Consider the following 23,077-nt stretch of genomic DNA (forward strand, 5'->3'; position numbering starts at 1 on the left):
CTTACTGAAACAGTGTACAAACGTAAATACCAGTGTGCACAACCATTTATAACACCAATAAGCCGACTTGACAAAAGATTGATGGAGCTTGTTGAAGAACAGAGCAATATCACGTATAAAGCCTGAAGGAGAAAACAAGCGTGAGGTCCTTGCACATTCAGGCAATATACGGTAAGACCGCTAGAGGGCGGAATTTATTGCACCTACCAACGGCACCATCAATCATGGAGTTCAACGTTGTTGGGTGGTGGTACTGTTATACTGTCGTTTATTCGTGTAGAAGCATTCTAGTGTTTTAATAAGTGCTGTCGCACAAAATAACCCTTTACCAATATTTATTTTCAGCTCACACACTTTATCATATAACGTTGATTAAGTTAATATCATGTTCTGGTTTAATGGTTTAATCACTGTTTTTCCGCCCACCGTCGATAAACGAAGAGCGCGTGACTCTCTGTAGTGGTCCTGAGTACGTCGCTGTTTTTCTTTCTTTCTTTTTTTTTACTCGGGTGTTTTGACGAGGAGCGCTCCGTCCGAGGCGTGACAACGGAGGCGCGTTCACGGGGTCGCCACCGGCTTCTGCGCTGAACTAAAGGGAGAAAGCATCCCTATCTAGCACCATCACAAAGCTTTCTTTACCCACACATAACGGAGAAATATTAGAGGTACATTTAAAACCAACAGCACGAGAGAACAGGTCGCCAAAGGAGACCGGGGGTGGGGGGAGACGCGCATCCCAGCCGTGCAGATTCAGCGGTAGTACAGTAGTGGTGATAGGGAGCAGTTTCGGGGATTTTCCGTTTCGGTTACCCGGTGCTCCACACACCCTGTGCCTTTGAGCCAGCAGCGGGGAGGGAGAGAGAGGAGGAGGAGGACCATGGAGGGGATGCAGGCATACGGAGCCGGGAAAGCCGGAGGAGCCTTCGACCCCGTCACCTTCCTCCAGCAGCCTCAGACCATTCTCCGCATAGTGTCTTGGGTGAGTTGGAGACGTAAAAACGAAAAATAACTTTGTTCTTGGATACACAGTTAGCTACAGAGGCCACCACTTTTTAAATCGTTCATATATGTTGTCAAATATGGGTTTGAATTAGCCGACTGAGGGCCCACACAGGCTTCATTTCAGAGAGGAGCTCCTATAGATACTGAAGGAAGCTGTAACATGCTTTGTGGTGTTTTGTTCTTTTAACTTTTGTTTTCACTTGTGTGTTTGGTGCTATTACCTGATCTCACTAATAATATTCTCCTCACGCAGTGGGTTGATGGGTTGATTGAACAGAGTCCCGATCGCTGTGTACAAAATCCACCTTCTACAGATGATACATTAGTGACCAGAGGATGTTTTCTCATGAGCACAGTGAGAACACAGTCACACAGTTGTTGGATTTCATAGAAAATAATTTCATAATAACTGTCCACCCTCCGGGCTCTGAGGAGGAGGAGGAGCACTAATGAAAGTAGCAACAGTAGGAGAACACTTTTGACAAGCATAGTAAACAGATGGCAACAGAAGTGCTCCCCAAAGTGTAGGCTCCACGCTGAGTTTTAAGGAAAATACATCCGAAATGTATGAAACCGGAGGTTTATTTATTCATATAATTAATCATTAAGGAAAATGTGCTCGGTATAAACTGAATGTATAACAATCAAGTTCATTTTATTTGACCAGACCATTGTTTTACATTGTACTTATGTAATTACATGGAAAATGTACATGTATTTAAATGAGTTAAAGTCAGGATTTTGGGCAGCTTTTCTTCTTTTTAGTGCACTGCCAGGTGGTATTTTATAGGATTTTTGTTTTGGGTGTCTAGTTTTTGCAGCTGTACCTTTTGTGTCGTTTATATTTTGAGAGGAGGAAAATGCAATTCTATGTGTTTTCATTAGAAAGCATCAAGAACGTTCTCTTAAATTGTTGTAATTTAAGAAAGACAGGAAGTAAATATACTGCTTCCATTCATAAACCGCATCAAGTGATGAATATCCAACGGAGATTTATACATTACATTGTTACAGTTTATTTTTTTAGATGAACATTTGGTGATGTGCAGCAATTAGGAAGGCATTATTGCACTTTTTAAAACATTTTTTTCAACAAAAGGCAGCAGTGCAAAGGTTAGGCCCAGCAGTCCCAATAGTGTAGCTGTTGTAAGCTTTCAAAGAAGATTGCTGTATATCAGAGATGTTTCAAACTTTGGACAATGGGTATATTGTTCAGAACAACTCATATTTTTGTTATTTTTAACATATTTGGACAATAAGTTAACAGATAGTACTCCTCGACTCAGCAAGACGTTGTTGTTTTAGATTTTGAACTATACGATTGATTTTTGACAACAGTGCAATCTATTACAAAGAGCATATTATTATTTGTTTTAATAATAACTTTTTGATGTCTCCTTGTTTTATGCAAAAACAGGAAAGGATGTGGAAAGGTGTACTTCAATATTTTTTAATAAGAAAAATGAGTTGTAGTTTTTTTTAATCTAGCACTCATTCAAATTATCTTACACATGACTAAAGGCACTTCCTGACCACAGTTGTTGGGATTACCTGAAGGTAACAACCTACTGGGAGAACATCTTACCTTTAGTTATTATTTCTCTTAGTTTACATCAGTAAGAATGTTTATGTGATGTATTAGCCAGCTAGAAGTTGTGTGCTCGCAACAGGTTGGCTACAGCCACAACAAAAGGTTGTAGGAAGACATGATTGGAGTTTTGGGATTTTGTCCGTTAATGAAAGTAACTGAATGGGTGGTGGTGGTGCTAAAATACTAGTTTATGTCTGTTAAGATGTGTTATATTTGGCATCATTTTTTTGTAGACGCAACTAAAGAAATGGGAACAAATTTTGTGTTTCTGCCAAAAAATACAATTTAAAATTGTTTTTTCCCCTCAGTTATGTGTTATGTGTAGACACTGTGCTGATTCACAGGTCAGTGATAATTGGCTTAACAAACACAAGAAACATTCCTCTGAAAATAAGTGAAAAAGCAGCCACTGTGCAATGAAAGACTCAGAAAGTCTGGAGCACCATTGTTCAAGAGCGTTTTAAAATATCACAAGAAAGTGTAGCTGCTTGGAAACAAAATAAGAAGAAATGAGAGGTGCTTCAAGACTTTTGCACAGTAACATAAAATTACAAGGGACTATTTTCTCTAATGTGCCACTAAGCCTTGGCGCTCTGCAGCTCGGGATAGCCTTTAAAAGCCTGACTAACAGATTTTTTGTTCCTGTATTACCTGCATCTCTATATTTTCACTGTACTGATTTTGTCTCTGTTGAGGCACCAGTTGGTTAAGAGAAAACACTTGCAAAGATTTTATAGTGTTAAAAAGTTAAAATTTCATTGTGTTTCCTTTGTAGCGTAAAGTCTGAACTTTAGCGTCAGTCAGGTTCTCAAATTTTAGTTTCATCTTAAGAGCCACAGGTTGCTTTCAGAGCTAAAATGTAAGCAGTTATATAATGTCAGTGACCAGTGTTGCGTCAATACATTATGCTTATAACTATATAAACCTAAGGTAAGGTTTGTATTGTATTGTACAGTCCTGACACTAAAGTGGGAGCTAAGGTTTTCCTCTTTAAAAAATTATAAATGAAAAAGTTTCTGTTGCCTGAAAGTGCCATAAACTTTCTTTGTATAATTAGAAATACAAAGAAAATGCATAGTTTGTGGTGACATAAACCGAGTTTATTAACCCGTTAGCCTTAAATAACAAGGCCAGTGGCTAGTGATGTGATATGTCTGTAAATCATGAATTTAATCATTGTAAAGCTTAGTTGTGAGGTCAGATTTTTGGCTGTATACGAGGTATACTAATATGATGACGTACTTTGTGTATCATTTATATTAGTAAACCTGGCAGTTACATTTCTTTCACTGAATTTTTCTAAACATATGACACATGTTGTGCTGTAAATTCATCTGTATGCAGGAATATTTTTTTAGTCACGTAGGGAAAGCATATTTTAATATGGCACAATCTGATCACTGCTATTTCACCTTTTTTGAGAGTTTTAAGGTTTTATGTTGAAAGTATATGGCACAACTCAGTAGATATTTGTAGTTATAAAATCTGTATTTATTATCTAGGGTTGCAGTTTTTTCCTTTTTTATTTTCTATCTTCATTTCTTAATCTTTATATTATTATTACTATTTCAATTAACTAAATTACTGCGCTACAAAGGGGGTTAAATCGTATATTTAAACAATACATTTTACTGTTATGTGACTGTTTATTAATGTTCAAGTTACATAGTTGGGGTTAAATGGTTGAAGTTGTTTCTTCAAGCATTCAGTACTCAAAATCTTAAAAGTAGAAACCAAAACAGCACATGTTTAAATGTCTTAATGAAGAGTTTTATGGTCCTCAAAAATGTTTTCAAGATCATTTTTAGGTGACAGATCGCTTCAGCAGTGATTTTCTTACACATTTATAATTTTCTATTGATTTGACACTACCGCGACATCTTAAGTGACACTAAGACAACACTCTACAGGTATGGAGTGTCTTTATGACTCTTCACCACATCCCCTGTCCAGAGGTGTCATCAGAGCAGCAGCATGTCGCCATAGTAACAGGCATAGCCTAGCTTGTGATGTATCGTATCATATTGAGCCTGCAGCAGTCTGTGGGGGAGGAGACTATAACATTCACCACTTTAAAGGAGACTTCCTTAGTTCATATACTAGATGTCCCAATAGTGTAGCTGTTGTGGCTCTTATTGTGAAAAGGCAGTTGGCTTCAAGTCACACTTTCAATGGAAGTTAAAAACTGACACATGCAAACAAATAAAGTTTCAGCTTTTTCCAAGACTTCAGTGGGTCATATGCTTCCATATTTGTAAAACACACACAAACTGATGGATAATATGAAGCATGTAAGACGTAACAAACATGTAACAAACATGCATTTTTTTTCACAAATATCTACTTTCTACTCCTGAGATTGTCAAAACAGCCTCGTTTCTTTAGGTTTGACTCATTTAAGAGACGATATTGTTTCACATCACTGCATGCCAAACATCCAGTGATGTGACAATCCTGTTAGTATATCCATTACTGTGGATTATTGCATAGAAAGATATTAAATAACCAAAAATACATAATTTATGCATCTTATGTCTAACAGTGCACACACATTCCAATAACCCCAAAGTGCCAGGTCCTTCACAAAAGAATAGCTGGTAGTAATGTCCTTCAAAGAGCTACTTTTTACTTTCTTGCTTTGAGTACATTTCAGAACTATACTTTTTTATTTTACTTGAGTAAAGAAGTTGAATTGGTACTTCATCTTCTACCAGAGTATTTTTGATACTAGTATCTATACTACTTAAATAAAGGATGTCTGTGCTTTTGTCACCTCTGACCCTATCCTTGTGCTACATATCATGTTCTTGTTAAACTTGTTCTCCTACGTTCTGGCAATCAGGAGACAAAGAACATCAATGAATTTAATGGACGTGTCAAAACTTTTTCTTCCAGAAAAGTGCTTTTTGCTTGCATCCGAAAGATAGAAGTTAACATCTTCAACCTCAGAGGATTTAACAATATTTTGTTAGCAATTCATTGACAGTGTAGCAGGCCATGCTCAGCAATAATGAAACTTTGTCCCTTCCAATGTGAACATCGCTTAAAGGTCAAGCACTTCTTAGCACTTTCCTGCAAGTCCATTATAGTGATGAACAGTATTTAAGATCCCATTCTGTAAAATTTAATGTCTGTTTGTAATGTAGAGGTAAGAGCAAACCAGGTAAAATGATAATGCCAGAAAGTTGATTCTGTTTATCTGGACGTAGTGTTTTCAGTGGGAGAACGGTTTTTCCACTCATCCAAGAGAATTTTTCAGTCGCAGGTTTCCCCAACCTTATAAACGGTACATTTGCATAATGACTGAAACTAGCACTACTAACGAACTATGGGCTGTAGGTCAGTTTCATGATCATTAATATGCAAATCTTCATGAAGACTGATCAACAACCACTGATCAATGGCCATGAGTGCCACTCACAGAGAGTTGGGGAATGGCTGCAGTCACAGCATTGTAAGATGGCGAAAGATGTACCCTTAGGCCCCCTCCTCAATTCAGAGATGGTCTTGAGTGGCTACTGGCCTGTAGGTGTAAGTAGACTGCGGGGTCCTGGCCTGACGAGTTAGCTCTTATGTGTTGTGCCATCCGCTTCGCCAGAGGTTGTTTGTTTTTTCTGATGTATAAATCCTGGCAATCGTCCTGGCGATTAACAGCGTACACTATGTTACTCTGTTTGTGTCGAGGGACCCGATCCCTGGGGTGGACCAATTTTTGGCGCAGCGTGTTTTGGTGTTTGAAAGCCACACAGGCAGATTGCTTATAAAAAATGCGTCTCAGTTCTTCTGATACTCCTGACATGGAAGAGATCATCACTAAGGGTTTTCAGCTTTTTCTTGTCTGGATCACCCGGAGCTTTCTTTAGGTGCCTTCCCAGCTGGGATAACCACACTTACTCAGGGCCGCTGTATCTGTGGCGATGGTGTTCGCTCTGTGTTGTAGCATACTGATGACACCCAGTTTGTGCTTCAGTGGATGATAAGAGTCAAACCTTAAATTCTGATCCGTGAACATTTGTTTATGGTACACATTAACTTTTAAATGTCCTCCGTTACTGATGGAAATCTCACAGTCTAACAAGTCTAGCCTGTCATATCCTTCCAGGCAAACTTGATGTCTACTGAGTTACTGTGATCAGTCAATTATGGTACATCCTGACATTTTTACCCAGGTGTCATCTACATACCTGAACCACTGAATTGGTGGTGTTTGTTAGGCTCAAATGTACTAATTCATCCAGGTAAGGAAGTCATTATGCAAATGTACCATTTATGCCGTTGGGGAAACCTGCATTCAGCTGAGACTTAAGAAGTCACTTGGATGAGTGACGAAACGTTTGTTCCAATGAAAAGTCTTCTTAGTCTTCTGGTTTACTTTGGTGAGGGGAAAAACAAAGACACAGATCTACCATTTCATGAAAGGGATTGCTCTGATTTATTCAGATACTGAGACTCTCAAAACATCAACGATATCTACACTTTGGAGCATAATTTTTTCTTTTTAGTCAGCAACTGAGTAGTGACAACAGGAACACCCTGGATCCAGCATTACCTCGTCTTTCTGGAAGGTTTTCCTCTGTTCCTCTGTTTCTTATCTCCTTTTGTCTTTACTTTGAGGAGTCCTCAGCTGCAGATTTAAGTTCCATTACAACCAACCGTTAAACTGAATTTACCTGTTATTATCCTGGTAATGGTCTGTCATTACGTTTTACAGCTGAAAATCATTGTTGAAACAAACTAGGATAGGTAAATTATTGTGCGATTAGGTCGCCTGGGATGGAGATCTCCAATACAGTCACTAAAGTGACTTTTGCATGAAACACAAACATTAAAAACGATGAAGTTAGCATCACCCACAGAGCAAGGGTAGACACTTTACGTGATTGGATTTCTCCTTTAAACATTTGTTGATGGGCGACGTCACAGAAGAGCTTATGAGAGAGAGGAGACCAGAATGAATGAGTAAGAAAGAGAAAAGTTTATGAATGTTGGTCGAGGATTCTCTGCCCTCTCTTTTCCATCCATCTCCCACTTGTTCTGACTCATGAGGGCTGAATGTGGAGGTGATAATGACGTGTCCGCCTCAGAGAATCAGCGCCGGATTTTAGTTACGAGAGTATTGGATGGTGAAAAGAAGAACAGCGAACACAGTGACAGGTGCAGGGAGAGTAACGTGGCCGTGATAATTTTCTAATTGAGGAAATGAAAATATTTGGATTTAAGTAAGCTGAACAGGGTCAACCTGACTCACAAAGTAAACATGACATTGTTTGCCTGTGGTTCTACTTTGATCTGTGCATAAAAGAGAATTACTTTCAAAACTTGGATCGATCCCTTGAGTGAAGTTCCTTGAATTCTGCTGCTGTTCAAGGATTCGGGTTATCGCAGGGGTAACATAAAGCATCACATCACTATACACCTAAATATGCTGTTTAGTTCTGTGTTGTGCTCGACTGTGCTAAAGAAGCATTTTTATTTTCAGAAGTCAACATGCCCAAAGTAGAACTTCTGTCTGCCCTGTGGATGAAAACACTGATTAAAGTTCACAATTTAACTCTCAAAAAAGACAAAAATACAGTAACATAGAGACATATATACGTATAGGCATGATTATTTTAAATATAAACATGTCTTTAAAAGTCAAACTATTAGACACAGCTGGCTTGAAAACTGCTAATAATGTTACTTATTTCAGCCTGGCCTAAAGTATTTGCTTCCAAGAATCCAGTTTCTTGTCATTTTTTAAAGGGGTCTCAAGAAATAGTTCTTAAGGCTTTCTGAAGGTTATAAAGTGTTTTTGTTTTTTTTACATTTTTACACATTCACAGTCCAGTCGGTTCATTTTTGTGACTGCATGTTAAACCACTTAACACTGACCTAGGAATCATTCAAGCACAAAAAAGGCCCCAAACTCAAGGGATAACCCAGCCTGCACATAACAAACAACCTAAGAACGAACCTATTTTAAAGGGTATATTTAGACATTATGTTACTAGCAGCCTCCCAAAGATACATATTTTTCCCTCCATGTCTTTAGTAGAATGTAAAAAAAACGCTAAAGATAAGAGTCTCACTGACATAAAATAGCACGTCTGCACCAACAATGTGATTCCCAAAGAGCATTTAGCCAAAGACCTGACATTCCCAGCATGGTGAATCCTATCTAAAAGTGGACATAAACTATGAGCTGCTGTGGAAAATTCTTCTGTCCTGATATTTGCTCTGTAATTAAAACACTCTTACGTAACTAGCGTTGGATAATGTTTTAAATTTAGCCATGATGGTGATTAGCATTGCAGAGGTCAAGAGATTTTGTGCTTGATGAGTAACTATTTTATGTCACCAGCACAAACCCGTTGCAGTGCAGGGCATTCCGTCATCTCCTGGTTACTCACACACCCACAGTGTGTCAGCACCTACATGTCAAAATTCAGATGTTGTTCGAAAGCTATTTTAAGAAGCAAGTTGCATTTTTATGTTGTTTGACTGCCTTAATGTGACTGTAGTAGAAATTGTGAACATAAAGTCTGCAGATGTTTGCATTAAATATTCATAAAACTTAAAGCCCTGTCAAATAATGTTTATTATACATCATTCAAATTACTCAGCTTTTTGGCCAGCCAAGCATCCTAAACTCCCCACTGATATAACTTCTTACTGCGGTTGAGATAGATCTTATTATTAAATTCAGTTCACTTATTTCTTATTTCTCACCCTGCGACAGACTGGCGACCTGTCCAGGGTGTACCCTGCCTCTCGCCCTATGACAGCTGGGATAGGCTCCAGCGCCCCCCGCGACCCTGAAAAGGATAAGCAGAAGCGAATGGATGGATGGATGTTTCTTATTTATATAATCACACCCATAGTTGCCTCAGTGTACTGTCAGGTTAAGACCCTAAAAAAACAGAACCATTAGCAAGTACTTGGCAACAGTGGGAAGGAAAAGCTCCCTTTAACAGGAAGAAACCTCCAGCAGAACCAGGCTCAGGGAGGGACAGCTGTCTGCTGTGACTGATTGTGGGTGATTCTTTTTCTGACTGCTATATATTTGAAATCGCAGTGTAGTGGAAAGTTTTGTTTGTTATAAATCTCTGTTTGGACCTAATTATTAGCATGCATCCAATGCTAAAACAGTTGGAAAATGTAACATCTGTAGTGTAAAATAAGAAGCTGAACGTGGGAACACATCTAATCTGAAGAAACATCTGGTCAAATACAAAGTATGTCTGAAAGCTGCAAAGTGTACCGTATTTGAAAGACCGGCAGGTAACATCAACGTGCCTGTTAAGAAGGTGAACCCAGGAATGGTAATGATGATGATGAAAAGCTGTTGTCAGAGAAACGGCTTTTTGACACTGTGCTGTTGACGTTTTAACTTTTAGCATTTGTTTCGCAGCGCTGAAATGTCATATCAGCATGGTATACTGTAAACACACACAAAACCTTAGTATGTAAACATAACCAACAATTGTCTCACACTACCATTTAAATACTGCAGTGTGCAAGCACTGTGACAGTGACGTCAGCATCACAGACAGTGCCAGGCAGTAACCAGCAGCTGTTGTGGTGTGTAAAGTACTGAAAAGGGTACCGCTGGGTACCTGTACTGCTTGTGTTCACAGGTAAATAAAGCCTGAAAAAATGAATCATCTTCTAACTTAACCAACTGATCGTTTTCAGTTTGGTGATTGGTTGAGATTCAATTCAGCATGAATAGTTCATGAGCAGGCTGAACCCTACTTTATTTGGGTATATCATCATAGTGCAGTACATTGATGTAGTTAGTGTCATATAATGCAGGCTGGCTCCAAAAGCAAGTCACTTTCAATAGATTCCTGTGTGTCCAACTTTACATCAGAAATAAATGTATTTACAGAATGGTACAAAAACACTTTTGGTCTCTATGGTTATTTTTCCCATTAGTGATAACCTTATAGAGGGTTGAAGTATATATTGTTAATTATTCTTAAGATTTATAGTTCCTGTTGTTAAGGCGTGGCCCTTTGTAGCCACTGGGCCTCACACCCTTGCTATTTGTGTTGGTGACTTTTGGAGCATTTTGCTTCATGCAAATACCTGATCACGGTTTCCCTTGCAACTCATATGAGAAAAGAGAGTAAACTCTCGTAACTTGAATCATTAAGATAAGACTTCAAATCTCTTTGGCTACAGCCATCTTTGTTCCTTGCCTGTGGACTGGCTGAACACACTACAAAATTGCCCTTTCAGTTTCACTTGCTGTTGCCATTAAAAAACGTAAAAAGCAGGCCTGTAACTGAATGAGCACCCGTACCAGATTGCAGTGCTACTTTCCCTTGATTCTGTTATGCTTGGCTTTACAAGATTGAGGGACCGTCTGTTTTCTTGCACTGATACATGCTTGTTTTCTGGGCTCGTCTGGTCATGTTCTCACTGACTGCCACCACATTTCAAATGGAAACGAGATAATAATGCCCCCCCCCAAAAAAAAAGGCACAGAGGCGTATGGAGGAGAGCATTGTGTGTGTGACTGAGTGACTCGACAGAACAGACATCAGAGTGCCGTTGTGCTCTGAACTTGTGTTTCCGTCTGTCTCATTGTGTACCCTTGGTACTGCAGTGGCTCTCCTTGAATTGTACTTTGACAAGGTCTCCTGTCTCTCTCACTCTCTCTCTCATTACATGAGCAGCTGCTGCCATGGTGACAGCAGCAATCAGGTATCCCCAGTCTGGGCTGACATTCTGCAGCAGACAATAAGCCCACACACACACACACACACACACACACACACACACACACACACACACACACACACACACACACAGAGGATGTAATATCCTCCAGCAGTGATCCTGTATTATGCAGCAGATAGCTCTGCTCACTTCCCACTGTCATAACTTACTTTTACTGATCATTCACTGCATTCGCTTTGGTTTGTTCTCTTCAGAGCAGATAAAAGCTCTGAAGCACATAAAAGGCAAGAATTTGCAGAAATGAACATGTTCTTTCTGGGACGATCTGATTGCATCAACAGTGCTGTCTTCTTTATCTGTACTTACATCATTATGGTAAGCAATAATGGAAATTTCCTCCGTTTTTGCAATTAGATAATATATTAATGTCACTGAGAGCACAGCACACACGTCAGATACTGGTGATGTGCTGCTGAAATGTTTCTTTTTCCTTAGTCCATATTTTAATTACTACCTATATGTCAAAAGAATGGCATAAATCCAAAGGCATTGATGTTAGAAAGCTTTACACTTACTGTCTCAGAGTCAACACGTTCCCCACGTTCCTTTGCTTCTGACAGTTTCTCTAAACAACATGTAACATAAATGGCCATGAAACACAGTGATTGGTCGGGTGTGCCGAGGTTCAAAATAGGCCACATGTAAGCTTTTATCTCAAGTTCTTTTTTATTCATTAGACAACTGTTTGGACACTTGTGTCTAGTTCTGACCTCGATCTGTATCTACCTATTGATAAAATGCTGTCTCACTTCAGAGGACCTGCACATCCTAATAGTCTAGAACGCGTCATGAGAAACAAATTGTTCTACCCTTATTTCTTTTTCTACCTGTTTTGATGGGCTGGTGTTAGAGCTGGGTTATATCATACTGTTCACAGTAATACCAGTATAATGTTAGGCAACGATAAGAAAATGAAATATCGCCATAGAATATGGGTAAAACGCGCATGCGCAGTGCCTTTGTTTTCATACGCACATGGCGGAAAAAGCATGGCGGCGACGGAGAATGAGAAGGGCGAAAGCGGATCGTTGAATGAAACGGATGAACCAGAATTGGTTTGTAAAATGCTGCAACTTCAGTGGTGTGGAACTGGTTTAGCTTTCGTCTGTCAGATACACACCAAAGCACAGTTTTGGTAGAGCATGCAAGCGGGCTGTTGTTATTACAGTGTTTTTCGGTAAACTCGGCACACTTAAAATCAATCCTTTGATTTTCTGAAAAATCGACAGTGCCCCTTATAATCCGGTGTGCCTTATGTATGAATTCTGATTGTGCTTACTGACCTTGAACCGATTTTATGTGGTACACGGCGCTCGAAAATCTGTCAAAAAATGTTTTAGTGCGAAGCTACGCTCTGCTTGATGGATTGTCGGAGCATTACAGCTATCGTAGGCTGGAGCCTCGCGGAGTGATATGTACTGTGCTTCAACATAATATTACCATATTGTGTGTGTATAACCTCTTTTTAAGTTTTGTGGATATTATACATGGTTATGCTGAGGATATGTCGGCCAATTTCCACTGGAAATGCCTTTTGGTTAAACTGTCAGCAAGGCATTTGCATTTTCACTGTTACATTTTTATATAACTTTAATGCACATAAAAAACAGCTGCTTGTTTAAGTGAAAATACATTGATGGGGTTTTTGCACTAATAAAGTTGTGGAGTTGTAAAGTATTTTGTCTAGTGTCAATTATATCGTCAGTTATATCATTATCACAAATTTTCAAATGTATATCGTGATAAATATTTTTGGCCATATTGCTCTGCCCTAGTTGGTGTGTTCTTGGATGGTGGGCTTATAGCACCAACTGTTTTGTTTGCACAGCCTTAACCTTAAAATTGACTTTTCTCAACTTATTTTCCCATGGCATTGGCCCTGTGACAGCTGGGAAAGGCTCCAGCATGCAACCCCGAACTGGATAAGTGGTTAATAAAAATCGATGGACGGATTTACTGCCTGTAGCATGCAGGGGGAAAAAATGGCTGCAGTGTGCACACGTATGCACATACTGTAGCAGAACAGCAGTAACCATTAGCACCAGATTGCTCAGGCTTAGATGTTGGAGCTCCACCTGAGCTCTTAGGATTTATCTGCAGAACAACCTCTCAGACCTCCAAGACCCCAGCCAGGCCTCTCAGCCAGGTTTCTCATGGCTTCTGCATCATAACATAGCCATGTTTTTGTGCTGCCTCGCCTTCATCTAATACAGTTTCCACAGAGAACACGTGCACATAGCCTGTGCTTATTTGCAACACAGTGTGCTCATAGCCATTCATCATTAATTAACATGAATTGTGTTCAGGCTGACTGAGAATCCCTTGTAAACAATTATCCTTAATATCCTTAATATTTTTCCTTTAAAAATGTAATTTTTACTGCAGGCATAAATATTTGATCAAGGCTGGATCCTGAACAAAAGATAATATGTTCAGATATTATCATGACCTTCCCATTCACTCTTGAATTTTTCTATAAAAGTGTTATCTTTTACCAGATGGGCAACCACCACATGGCTTCACATGGCTACTTAGCATAAGCTCCACTGATACACTACATAGCTGATTAGCTTATTATTATTAGCTATTTCTGAACCTGTATTTTTAAAATATGTTCATAATCACAAAACACTTACTGAAGAAAATACATCTAATTTTCCCCCTTTAAGCCAACTTTGCTAAAATCCTCCTCTCTGTGACATCATACAGATCCAAACGTTTAAAAAAGGAGTATTTTACCCAAAACAGAACCAAGCGACCAAGATGCATGTCCTGTTGTTTTTGCTCTTACGTGTTGCTTTCATGTTTTACTCGTTTTTGGTATTTTGAAGGCATCTAAACTACTTGGTTATATTTAAAAATAGATGAAAATGTGGTAATTTACAACTTTACATGTGTGAATTGTAAAAATATTTCTAAAATAAGTTCAAATCAGCGAATGAGTGATTCAACAAAGGTGATAACTTTCACAGGATTTGTTCCTTAAATGTGGGCACGCTATTATTATGAAAAGGCTGCACGTTGCTAACTCACGGTCTGTGCATTTGTGTGTGCATGGCTACTTCTAGTACAGGATTTTGTGAGGTACAGTGAATAGCCGGGTGACATGAGGCCCGGCTCAATTGTCTGGTTCTCAACAATGGATGCAAAAGGCCTTTCAGCCAGCACAACAGCAGCTTTAAATCATTCACAAGCAGACCGATTGAACCGATCTGATTTAGGCCTAGGTAGCAGCTGATATGGGTGCTGGTTTGTGGGTTTGTGGGTGTGTGTTTGTGTGTAAGTGTGTTTCATTGTTGCAATCACGTGCAAATATCAGAATTTCTGCTTAAAGCTCTAAAGAAGGTCTGAATGGAGAGACACAGCAGCAATTTCAAAGGGAGATTCTCAGGAAGCACATGCTTTCACGCACAAATGCACAACGTTTCAGAAGCACACACACACACACACACACACACACACACACACATCTTGTAATCAGCATCGCTAAAGGGCAATTTGTGAGGGACCCTCTGATGGTCACAAGACCAGAGACAGCACGTGGGATTCTTCACAGTGCCTGCTTTCACCACATTCAGAAGCCTTGTGATCTCTCTACAGATTAAGCAGGGTGGGGTACCTTCACCTCACCCAGGCACACACACCCACTCAAAGGAGTCAAGTCACATATGAAACCATGTCACACTATTCACTGGTTATGGTTTCGAAGCTCTCGGGAAATGTTTAGGTGCAGTTCACATTTTTTTGTGCATTTTTTAAGGGTGTTTTTGTGGATCAAGCTCGAATCGTTACACAAGCCTCGTCGGACTTTCGCTGCAAGCAGGAGAGAAAAGCTTTGTAATTCAATCTGCCCCCTGCCATGTGATACCAAATATAATTGTGATCCTGAAGATGGTGCGTGTTTTCCTTCTTAGTGAACCAGGTCACGCCGAGTCCAATCCATATTTCAAGGAATAGCGTTTGTGCATTCAGTGTTTGTGTCTTTGAAGCTGTAGCTGGAAAAGAAAGAAGAAAAAAAAGAGTTTGAAAGATGAACGCGAGTCCCTGGCGATGAGTTTATTTCCCAGTGCAGATTCTCCGAGCATTTCAAATCCAAAGTGTGTCACATCACTAAAAACTTGTGGCCCTGCAGGTACTTTTGTCCCTGTTACAGATACTCAGACTCCCTTCTGTATTCAAATAAAAAAAGTTAGGGGCCACAGCTGTACATGCTTCATAGATTACTGTGGAATCCAGTCATGCTCGCAATGTGACAGAATTGAGTCAACAGAAGGTGAGGGGTGAACCAGAGACATTGTAATATTGCCTGTATGTTAATCAGAAGGAGGAGACGTGACAGTTAAAGATTCCTGAATGGGAGGCTGGAAGGCTTCTGTTATGGAAAAAATGGTGGTGGAAGTGTAAATTCCTTCATGTGGAACAAAATCATCAAATCTTATAAGCTGTTCTGGTGACTAGTGCTTTAAAAGCATCTTCAAATCAATGTATAAAAGTCAAGTAGATTGATTTAAAAGATTCAAAAGAATCTTTATGGTTTCCTTTACTATATCAAAGAAGCGATGACCCTGCAGGTAAGCGTGTTAGCGACACTGCGCTTATCTCTTTAAAAGATAAAAGAAGAAGAAGAAGAGTGTGCACATTTGTACTTCACAAATATCACGAGGACCCAGAAGAGTAGAGTTGATGTGTCAGGCTGGGAGTTAGACCAGGCGGTGAGTCTGTGTATTTAGGGTGTAAATGATCCTCACGCTTCTCCAAACAGACACATTTTGAACAGTTACTGTGCTGGTTTTGGCGATGACACAAAGGTAAGAGAGAAACACAGAAGTGTTGTGAATCCTGCAGTTTTTGGCCTTTTTCGAACTCATCAGAAATCATTTTGGACACCACGTCTTTTATTTTTATTGCACGTGCAAATATGCCACTTTTTCTTTAGCTTTAAACCCAGCGCCACAAATCCGTTGTGTCACATGGAGATTAAATAAATGAATAAATACATGCAGCGTGTTTTTATAAGAGGAAAGAGACTAAGTGAGCAAATAAAGTTATTATTGCTCTGACAATATCCCACATTATGGGATTGGCCTTATGCCTGTGCGTTTGTGCTGCAATGCTTGTGTGTGCGCATTTTCTGACCTGAGTCGTTAAGCCAGCCCTGTGAAGCAGTGGACAAACTGTGCGTGCATTTGAGCTGTGTATGCATGAGTATGTGTGTCGGAGCGTGCTCCTTTTTCCTGAAGAATGCTTGTGGGCATAGGCAGGGCCAGTAACGAGGGGAGATGGGAAAAGACGAGGGGGAGGGAGCAATGATGCAGCCGGTCTAAAAATAGCACCGCCTCCATGCCCCTTCTACCCCCGATGCTTCTCTTTGCTTATCCCCTTCACAATCCCACCATCTCTTCCTTTAGTTCTTCATCATGACAACAACAAAAACTGCAGGTAGATGAATGATGGGATTGAGGTGTTTGAGGTGCTACTGCCCTCCCCCATACATCCTTTAATCAGAAAGAGGAGTGCGTGGCATGGGCCAGAATCCAGAGTGGCATAAAGTGGACCGAGGGAGGAGCGAGGAAACAGAAAGGTTGCGCATGCTTAGTAACAAACTGTTAGAGTTTGCCATCGAGACGCAGATTTAAATGCCAGCTTTCTCTCTGTGCTGGAGCTTTAAAATGGAAATAAGAGTTTGGCTTTTGTTGCTGTGTAGAACAAAATGAATGAGTGTTACTCTGTTTATCTTAACATAGTCTGCTGAATCACTTTTATTAATGCTTATTAGTATAAGTAATACAGCCAGGGAAGGTCAGTTTTAAGTGCGTACTCTCCATTCATTCAGGTAGGTGATTGCTCATAAGCTCATCACCAGTCTGTCAAACTATAACACTGTAGGTGAAAGAGACGGTGGCCATTATTCTGGGGATTCAGGCTTTTTGTCAGAGGCAGGGAACATTTTTTTTGATACAAGCTGCTGTTGAACAAAAAATAGAAATATGCGATGAAACCATGACAGATATTTTTAATAAACCCAGGTCATTGTCCCAGACTCTGTGTCAGTCTGCTGTGCCGTCCACTTAAATGCTTATTAAACATCGAAATACAATCCTGCACGATCTGCGAAGGAATGAAAGCATTATTTAAAAACATAACTCATGAACATGTGCATGGTCATATTCATGGACATGGATTCAATTGTTTTGTCTTTTGTTATGACCCGAGTGAGACTGTTCACAGTGTTAACACCATCACAGTGCAGAGCCGCATCACTGACATGCAGAGGTGGCACAAGTACAGACATTTTGTCCTTAAGTAGAAGTACAGGTACCTGTGTCAAAAAATATTCTGGTACAAGTTAAAGTACCGATTCAACTTTTTTACTCGAGTAAAAGTGAAAAATTACCAGCTCTGTACTCTGTGGCTGGGCGTGGTCTTCTGTGGTGGGGCGTGGTCTGTGGTGCCGCTGCAGGGGAGGCGGATGCACCATCCTCAATCCCGCCTCGCCGGCTTAAAGTCTGCACTGGGTCCTGCAGTATTGGTGTTGGTGATGTGTGTGGCGGCAGCTGTAGAGCTGCAGCCGTGTGTTGGTGAAAGTGTGCAACCGTGAAAGTGTTAATAAAGTGATGCTGAAAAGCACAAGCCTGTGGTCGGGTCCGTCGTTAATGCCACATACTTTTGTGCAAAGCTAACTGGACCTTGTGCTAAGTTATTGTTGTAATAAAATAATATTAGTAGATAGGAATACAAGTTTAATTTCAGTCTAAATTTAATTTCTAATAAAGGTACTCTTGAATCATAAGAAGAACATGAGCAGAGAAAAAGAAGCAAAATAAAAAAATTGCTTTATTTTCTGTTGCCTGCCTTGTAGAGGGTGACTTTGCCTCTAAACAGGAAAACATGTAGGGAAGGGGTTAAAGTGGGATTCAGCAGGTGGGGGAATCAGATGGAATGGCTCAACGTGAGGGAAAGAATCACAATTTCTATTGAGAGCTCCGGTAGATTTTCTTGACGTGCACGCTGTGATCAGCTGATCTGCTGCTCTTTGCAAATTTACAAAACTGATTTCAACGAGATGTCAGCAGACGTTTCACGAGTTGCCCTGGCAGATTTCCATCCTCTGACAGTATACTGCAGAGTCCTTTCACACAACCTTTAAATAACACGGTTATTCTGTCTCAGCATGCGTCCGTACTACCTGCCCCGGGAGTTCTCGCATGTTATCGCGATAACAGCGTATGTCCCCCCCTCGGCCAACGCGGATGCAGCCTGTGACTCTCTCCACTCTGTGGTCAGCAGACTGCAAACACAATCACCGAGAGCCCTTCTCATAATATCAGGGGACTTCAATCATGCCTCACTGGACTCCACACTGCCCACCTTCACCCAGTATGTGACCTGCCCAACCAGAGTCAATAAAACACTGGACTTACTGTATGCCAATGCTGAAGAGGCATACAGTTCATCACCTCTCCCTCCCCTGGGCAGATCTGATCACAACCTGGTGCACCTTGTCCCTGTGTATGAGCCCTTAGTGCGCAGGGTGCCACCAGCCACCCGCACAGTACAGAGATGGTCAGAGGAGAGCGAGGAGGCTCTTAAGGATTGTTTTGAGTCAACTGTGTGGGAGGTGATTTGTGATGACCACGGTGAGGACATCGACAGCCTTACTACATGCATTACTGACTATATAAACCTCTGTGTGGATAACACTGTACCTACCAGGACTGTACGGTGTTTCTCCAACAACAAACCTTGGATTACCCCAGAAATTAAAACCGTCCTCAAGCAGAAAAGGGCCTTCAAATCCAGAGACAAAGAGGAGTTGAAAAGGGTGCAGAGAGAGCTGAGGGGACTGATAAGGAATGGGAAGGAGAGCTACAGGCAGAAGATGGAGAACCAGCTTCAACAAAACAACGGGCCCTTCGGATCACCCTGTTCAGTCTCTGAACAGGGTGATCCGAAGGGCCAGCTCTGTTCTAGGATGCCCTCTGGACCCAGTGGAGGTGGTGAGTGACAGGAGAACGGCGGCTAAGCTGTCATCCCTGTTGGACAACATCTCCCACCCCATGCAGCAGACTGTGACAGCACTGAGCAGCTCCTTCAGTGGGAGACTGCGGCACCCACGGTGTGGGACGGAGAGATTTCGCAGGTCTTTCCTCCCCACTGCTGTCAGACTCCATAATAAAGACTTTAACTGATCAAACACACACATCCATACATATGCAATAACACTAAGTGCAATAATCCTTTCTGTCATCGTTGTATTTTTACTCAGTTGTATATAGTATTTGTATTTGTATTCTATTTTTATCTTATTGTATATTTATTTTATTTTATTCTACTGTATATAGTATTTTATTTTATTCTATTCTGTACAGTTGTGTACTGTATTTATTCTTATTGTATTCTAATTTTTGCCTCATAACTTTTGCACTGTCCACTTCCTGCTGTGACAAAACAAATTTCCCACGTGTGGGACTAATAAAGGTTATCTTATCTTATCTTATCTTATCTTATTGATTTGCAGCGTGTTTCACAATATGAAGAAACACAATGCCACATTCAAAAACACGAGGACTTACATGTAAGCTTTAACTTTACAGTTTATCAAATACGACTGAGCATCCTTACCTCTAAATCTAACCTCCCTTCGTCCTCTCCTGTCCGGTCTTTGAGTGGAGTTAGCGCTCTCTCGCTGTGAAATACGGCGGCTGGATCGTAAGCTAGCAACACAGCGTGTGTGTTTGCTGATGTTTGATGAGGTGATATAAATGTTACATTTGTAATTACCTGCCATTTATAAAAGTTACTCCCTTTATGCTCGCTGGGTAAAGGCTCTCACTGTGGTTTGCTGGAGTCCCAAAGTCTTAGGAATGGCTTTGTAACCCTTTATAGACCGACAGACGTCACTGACTTTGTTCCTCAGCCTTTCCTTTAGAAAAAGCACGAGGCATGATGTGTTGCTTTTTGAGATCTTATAGCCTGCTTGTCATTGTCAGACAGGTTTATCTTTGGGTTATCTTTTTCTATTATTAACATTTGTTTGATTATCTGAAACAAAGTAAGTAAAGTCTGACAAATATGCAAACGACTTAGAAGTGCAGTTGTTTTTATCAGTGGGACGCTATAGGTTAAAGCTTCACAACCCACAGATAAAAAATGAAGTCATTGTGACTTGATTTTAAACTTTTGTCCTTCACATAATCTAACTGATTGTATCTAAAGAGAAAAGAAATGCCAGTCTGTCAAATTTAATAGAAAGCAAGAACTCAATGTCAAATGAAATCGGGGTTTCCCAAGCGTGGACCGGACAGTACAGAGAAGCTGAAGGGCTCAAAAGCAGATAAAGAAGGAAGGAGCTGAAGAAAAAACTGTGCCGTAATCCCACCGTGACTGGCATCCCTGTCTCCTCCCGGCCCGGTAGCTAGCCTTCATGATCAGGGCTGTCAGAGGAGGTACACTTTGCTTTGTATTCAGTCTTTGTATCGCTGTCATTTATCTCACACCCAGAGACACGACAGCTGGGTAAACTGTACACACCAACCCAAGGTTCAATTCTAGCTTTTTATCTCTCTTTTTACACTGGATCACATTTAGAGATACCCTCTGAATCCATCACTCACCACAGCAAAGACCACACACAGACAAACATAAACACACTCTGCCTCTTATCCAGACAGAAAAAGCTCCCGGGAGGTTTGGTCTGAGGGTTTGTCAGCTGGATGAAGTTATCTGATCTGCTGTTAGCAACTAAAAGTAGCATGCTACACAGTTTGTACTGCATTTGTTGCCATGAGAATATTGTTTCGTGATACTGCACTGAAGAGGAGCAAGGAGAAGAGGAGAGAGGGATTTGATGATATCTTATTAACCTGCTCCTGTTATTGACTCCATTTTGTATCCCTTTGGGTGTGCGCTCCTTGAGGCAAAGCGAGACAGACGCAGAGAGGAAAATAAGGGAAAAGACAAAGGAGAGAGGGCTCAGATGCTATCACAGTAACCTTGTCCTTTCTTTGGCTCCATTTTATCACTGTCAGGGTCCCTGCCTCGACCTTAACCGACTACTGCAGGAAGGATAAATCCTCTCCAGCATGTTCAGCTTTACAGAAGATCAGTATTACAGTGCCAGTAGCAAATACCTCCAAAATGACATTGAAATGATGTTCTGTAGTAGATGCAGTGCAGGAGCAATGAATGCTATTGTTTTGGGTTAACATTATAAGCATGTGCAGGCATGCCGTACAAGATTATGTACAGGAAATAATGGATGAAAGAAAATGGATGGATGGATCTCCCAAACTGCAGCTCTTGCGTGATGTTCCTGGTCTGCAGTGGTCAGTATTTATCAAAAATGGTGTAAGGAAGGAACAGTGGTGAACCAGCAACAAGGTCATGGGCGGCCAAGGCTCACTGATTCACGTGGAGAGCGAAGGTTGACCTGAGCTACTATAGCTCAATAGTCTGTGTCCTCCTCTCCATTACATCTTCAAAACTGTCCAGTTTGCTGCCAATCACAAAATCCATCATTTTGCTGCACACAGTGAAGGATCTCAGCTTCCTCAGTGTTGGTCTTCCCATTTAGCCCATTACTTGTACCTCAGTATTTCTGTAGGTGACACACTCTGGTGATCTACTGAAAGTCTAAGCTCCACAGTCTCCTGTGGAGCTACTGTACTGTGCATCACCAAGCCAGACAGAACAGAACCCATTCTCATATAATGTGCAGCATCTCATGATTTACCGCAAGGGTTTTCTTTTATTTCCTGTCGTTTCATTCTCAATAGCAGCGGCTCAGTTGTGTTTAATGCGTTTTAGAAGTCAAAGAAGGTGATTCTCACCATGCAGCCATTATTACAAGCATCGTATCACCTGTATGTTCATTAAGTGGAACAACCAGAAAGTTTGCTTTTGTGTGTTGCTGTTGTGTTAAATTGCAGTAAAGAAATGCAGCAAAACGCCAGCTTCTCAGAAAAAAGAGGCATGTGAGCAAAACTGTTTGAAGAAGACACGAGAAATGTTTAATAAATGATAACTGCAGGATTTCTTTGACAGTATGGGCTGAAAACACCAAGCTAAAGCTATTTTTTCATTACCCAGTCAGTCTAAATATATCACCCTACTGCAGCAAGTAGGAGTTTTATGGCCTGGAAATGGCTTTTATGAAACACTCAGAAAACATGCAAACATAGAAGGCAGCACTGGAGCACAAATATAAACTAGAGATGGCACGATACCACTTTTTTATGTCCGATACCGATATCATAAATTTGGATATCTGCCGATACCGATATGAATCCGATATAGTGTTTTTTAATCAATAAAACTGTTTTTTTAATATCTTGCTGCATTTTGTATAGGTTCATACTCAAGTTTAAATAAACAACAACATTAAAGGTATTCTGTTATACCTGTATGTAAAAAATACACTGCACCCAAAATATTTCATAGTTCAGCAATACTGATCAATCTAATAAACTTAAACCTGCTCCATCCTCCCTATTCTGGTATTTTAAAGAGTACTTAGCATAAATATTAAGCAACCTAACTAATAGGGTTCCAACTCCCAGCAACAACAAAAATAAATAAATAAAAAATAGGGAACCACCCCTCACGCTCCACCTCATGATGCTTAATCGACGTAATCAACTTTAATTTGATGCAGTGTGAAAAAAATGCACAGAAATCAATTATTTTTCAAGAAATATTAAATAGATTCAACATCTTGCTTCAACAGAACTGCAGACTGCACAGATGGTATCTTCC

At 40.4% G+C, this 23,077-nt stretch overlaps 1 protein-coding gene across 2 annotated transcripts in view; it reads left to right on the top strand.

Moving 5' to 3' along the window:
- Positions 1–260: 260 nt before the first annotated feature.
- syngr1b (synaptogyrin 1b) overlaps positions 261–23,077 on the top strand; it is a 31,386-nt gene continuing 8,569 nt past the window's right edge. Inside the window, exon 1 of one of the 2 annotated variants that reach the window (XM_086294919.1) lies at positions 261–979. In XM_086294919.1, the coding sequence (XP_086151045.1) occupies positions 878–979 (102 nt within the window). In that variant the 5' untranslated portion in view covers positions 261–877. The remainder of the gene's footprint in view (positions 980–23,077) is intronic. The other variant, XM_086294917.1, reaches the window with a different exon arrangement.

Source organism: Aulonocara sp. 'chitande type north' Nkhata Bay, linkage group LG6 (genome assembly GCF_057382095.1).
Source record: "Aulonocara sp. 'chitande type north' Nkhata Bay isolate Kocher_YH1m ecotype deep benthic linkage group LG6, A_spYH_male_GT1.1, whole genome shotgun sequence".
Classification (NCBI taxonomy): Eukaryota; Metazoa; Chordata; class Actinopteri; order Cichliformes; family Cichlidae; genus Aulonocara; species Aulonocara sp. 'chitande type north' Nkhata Bay.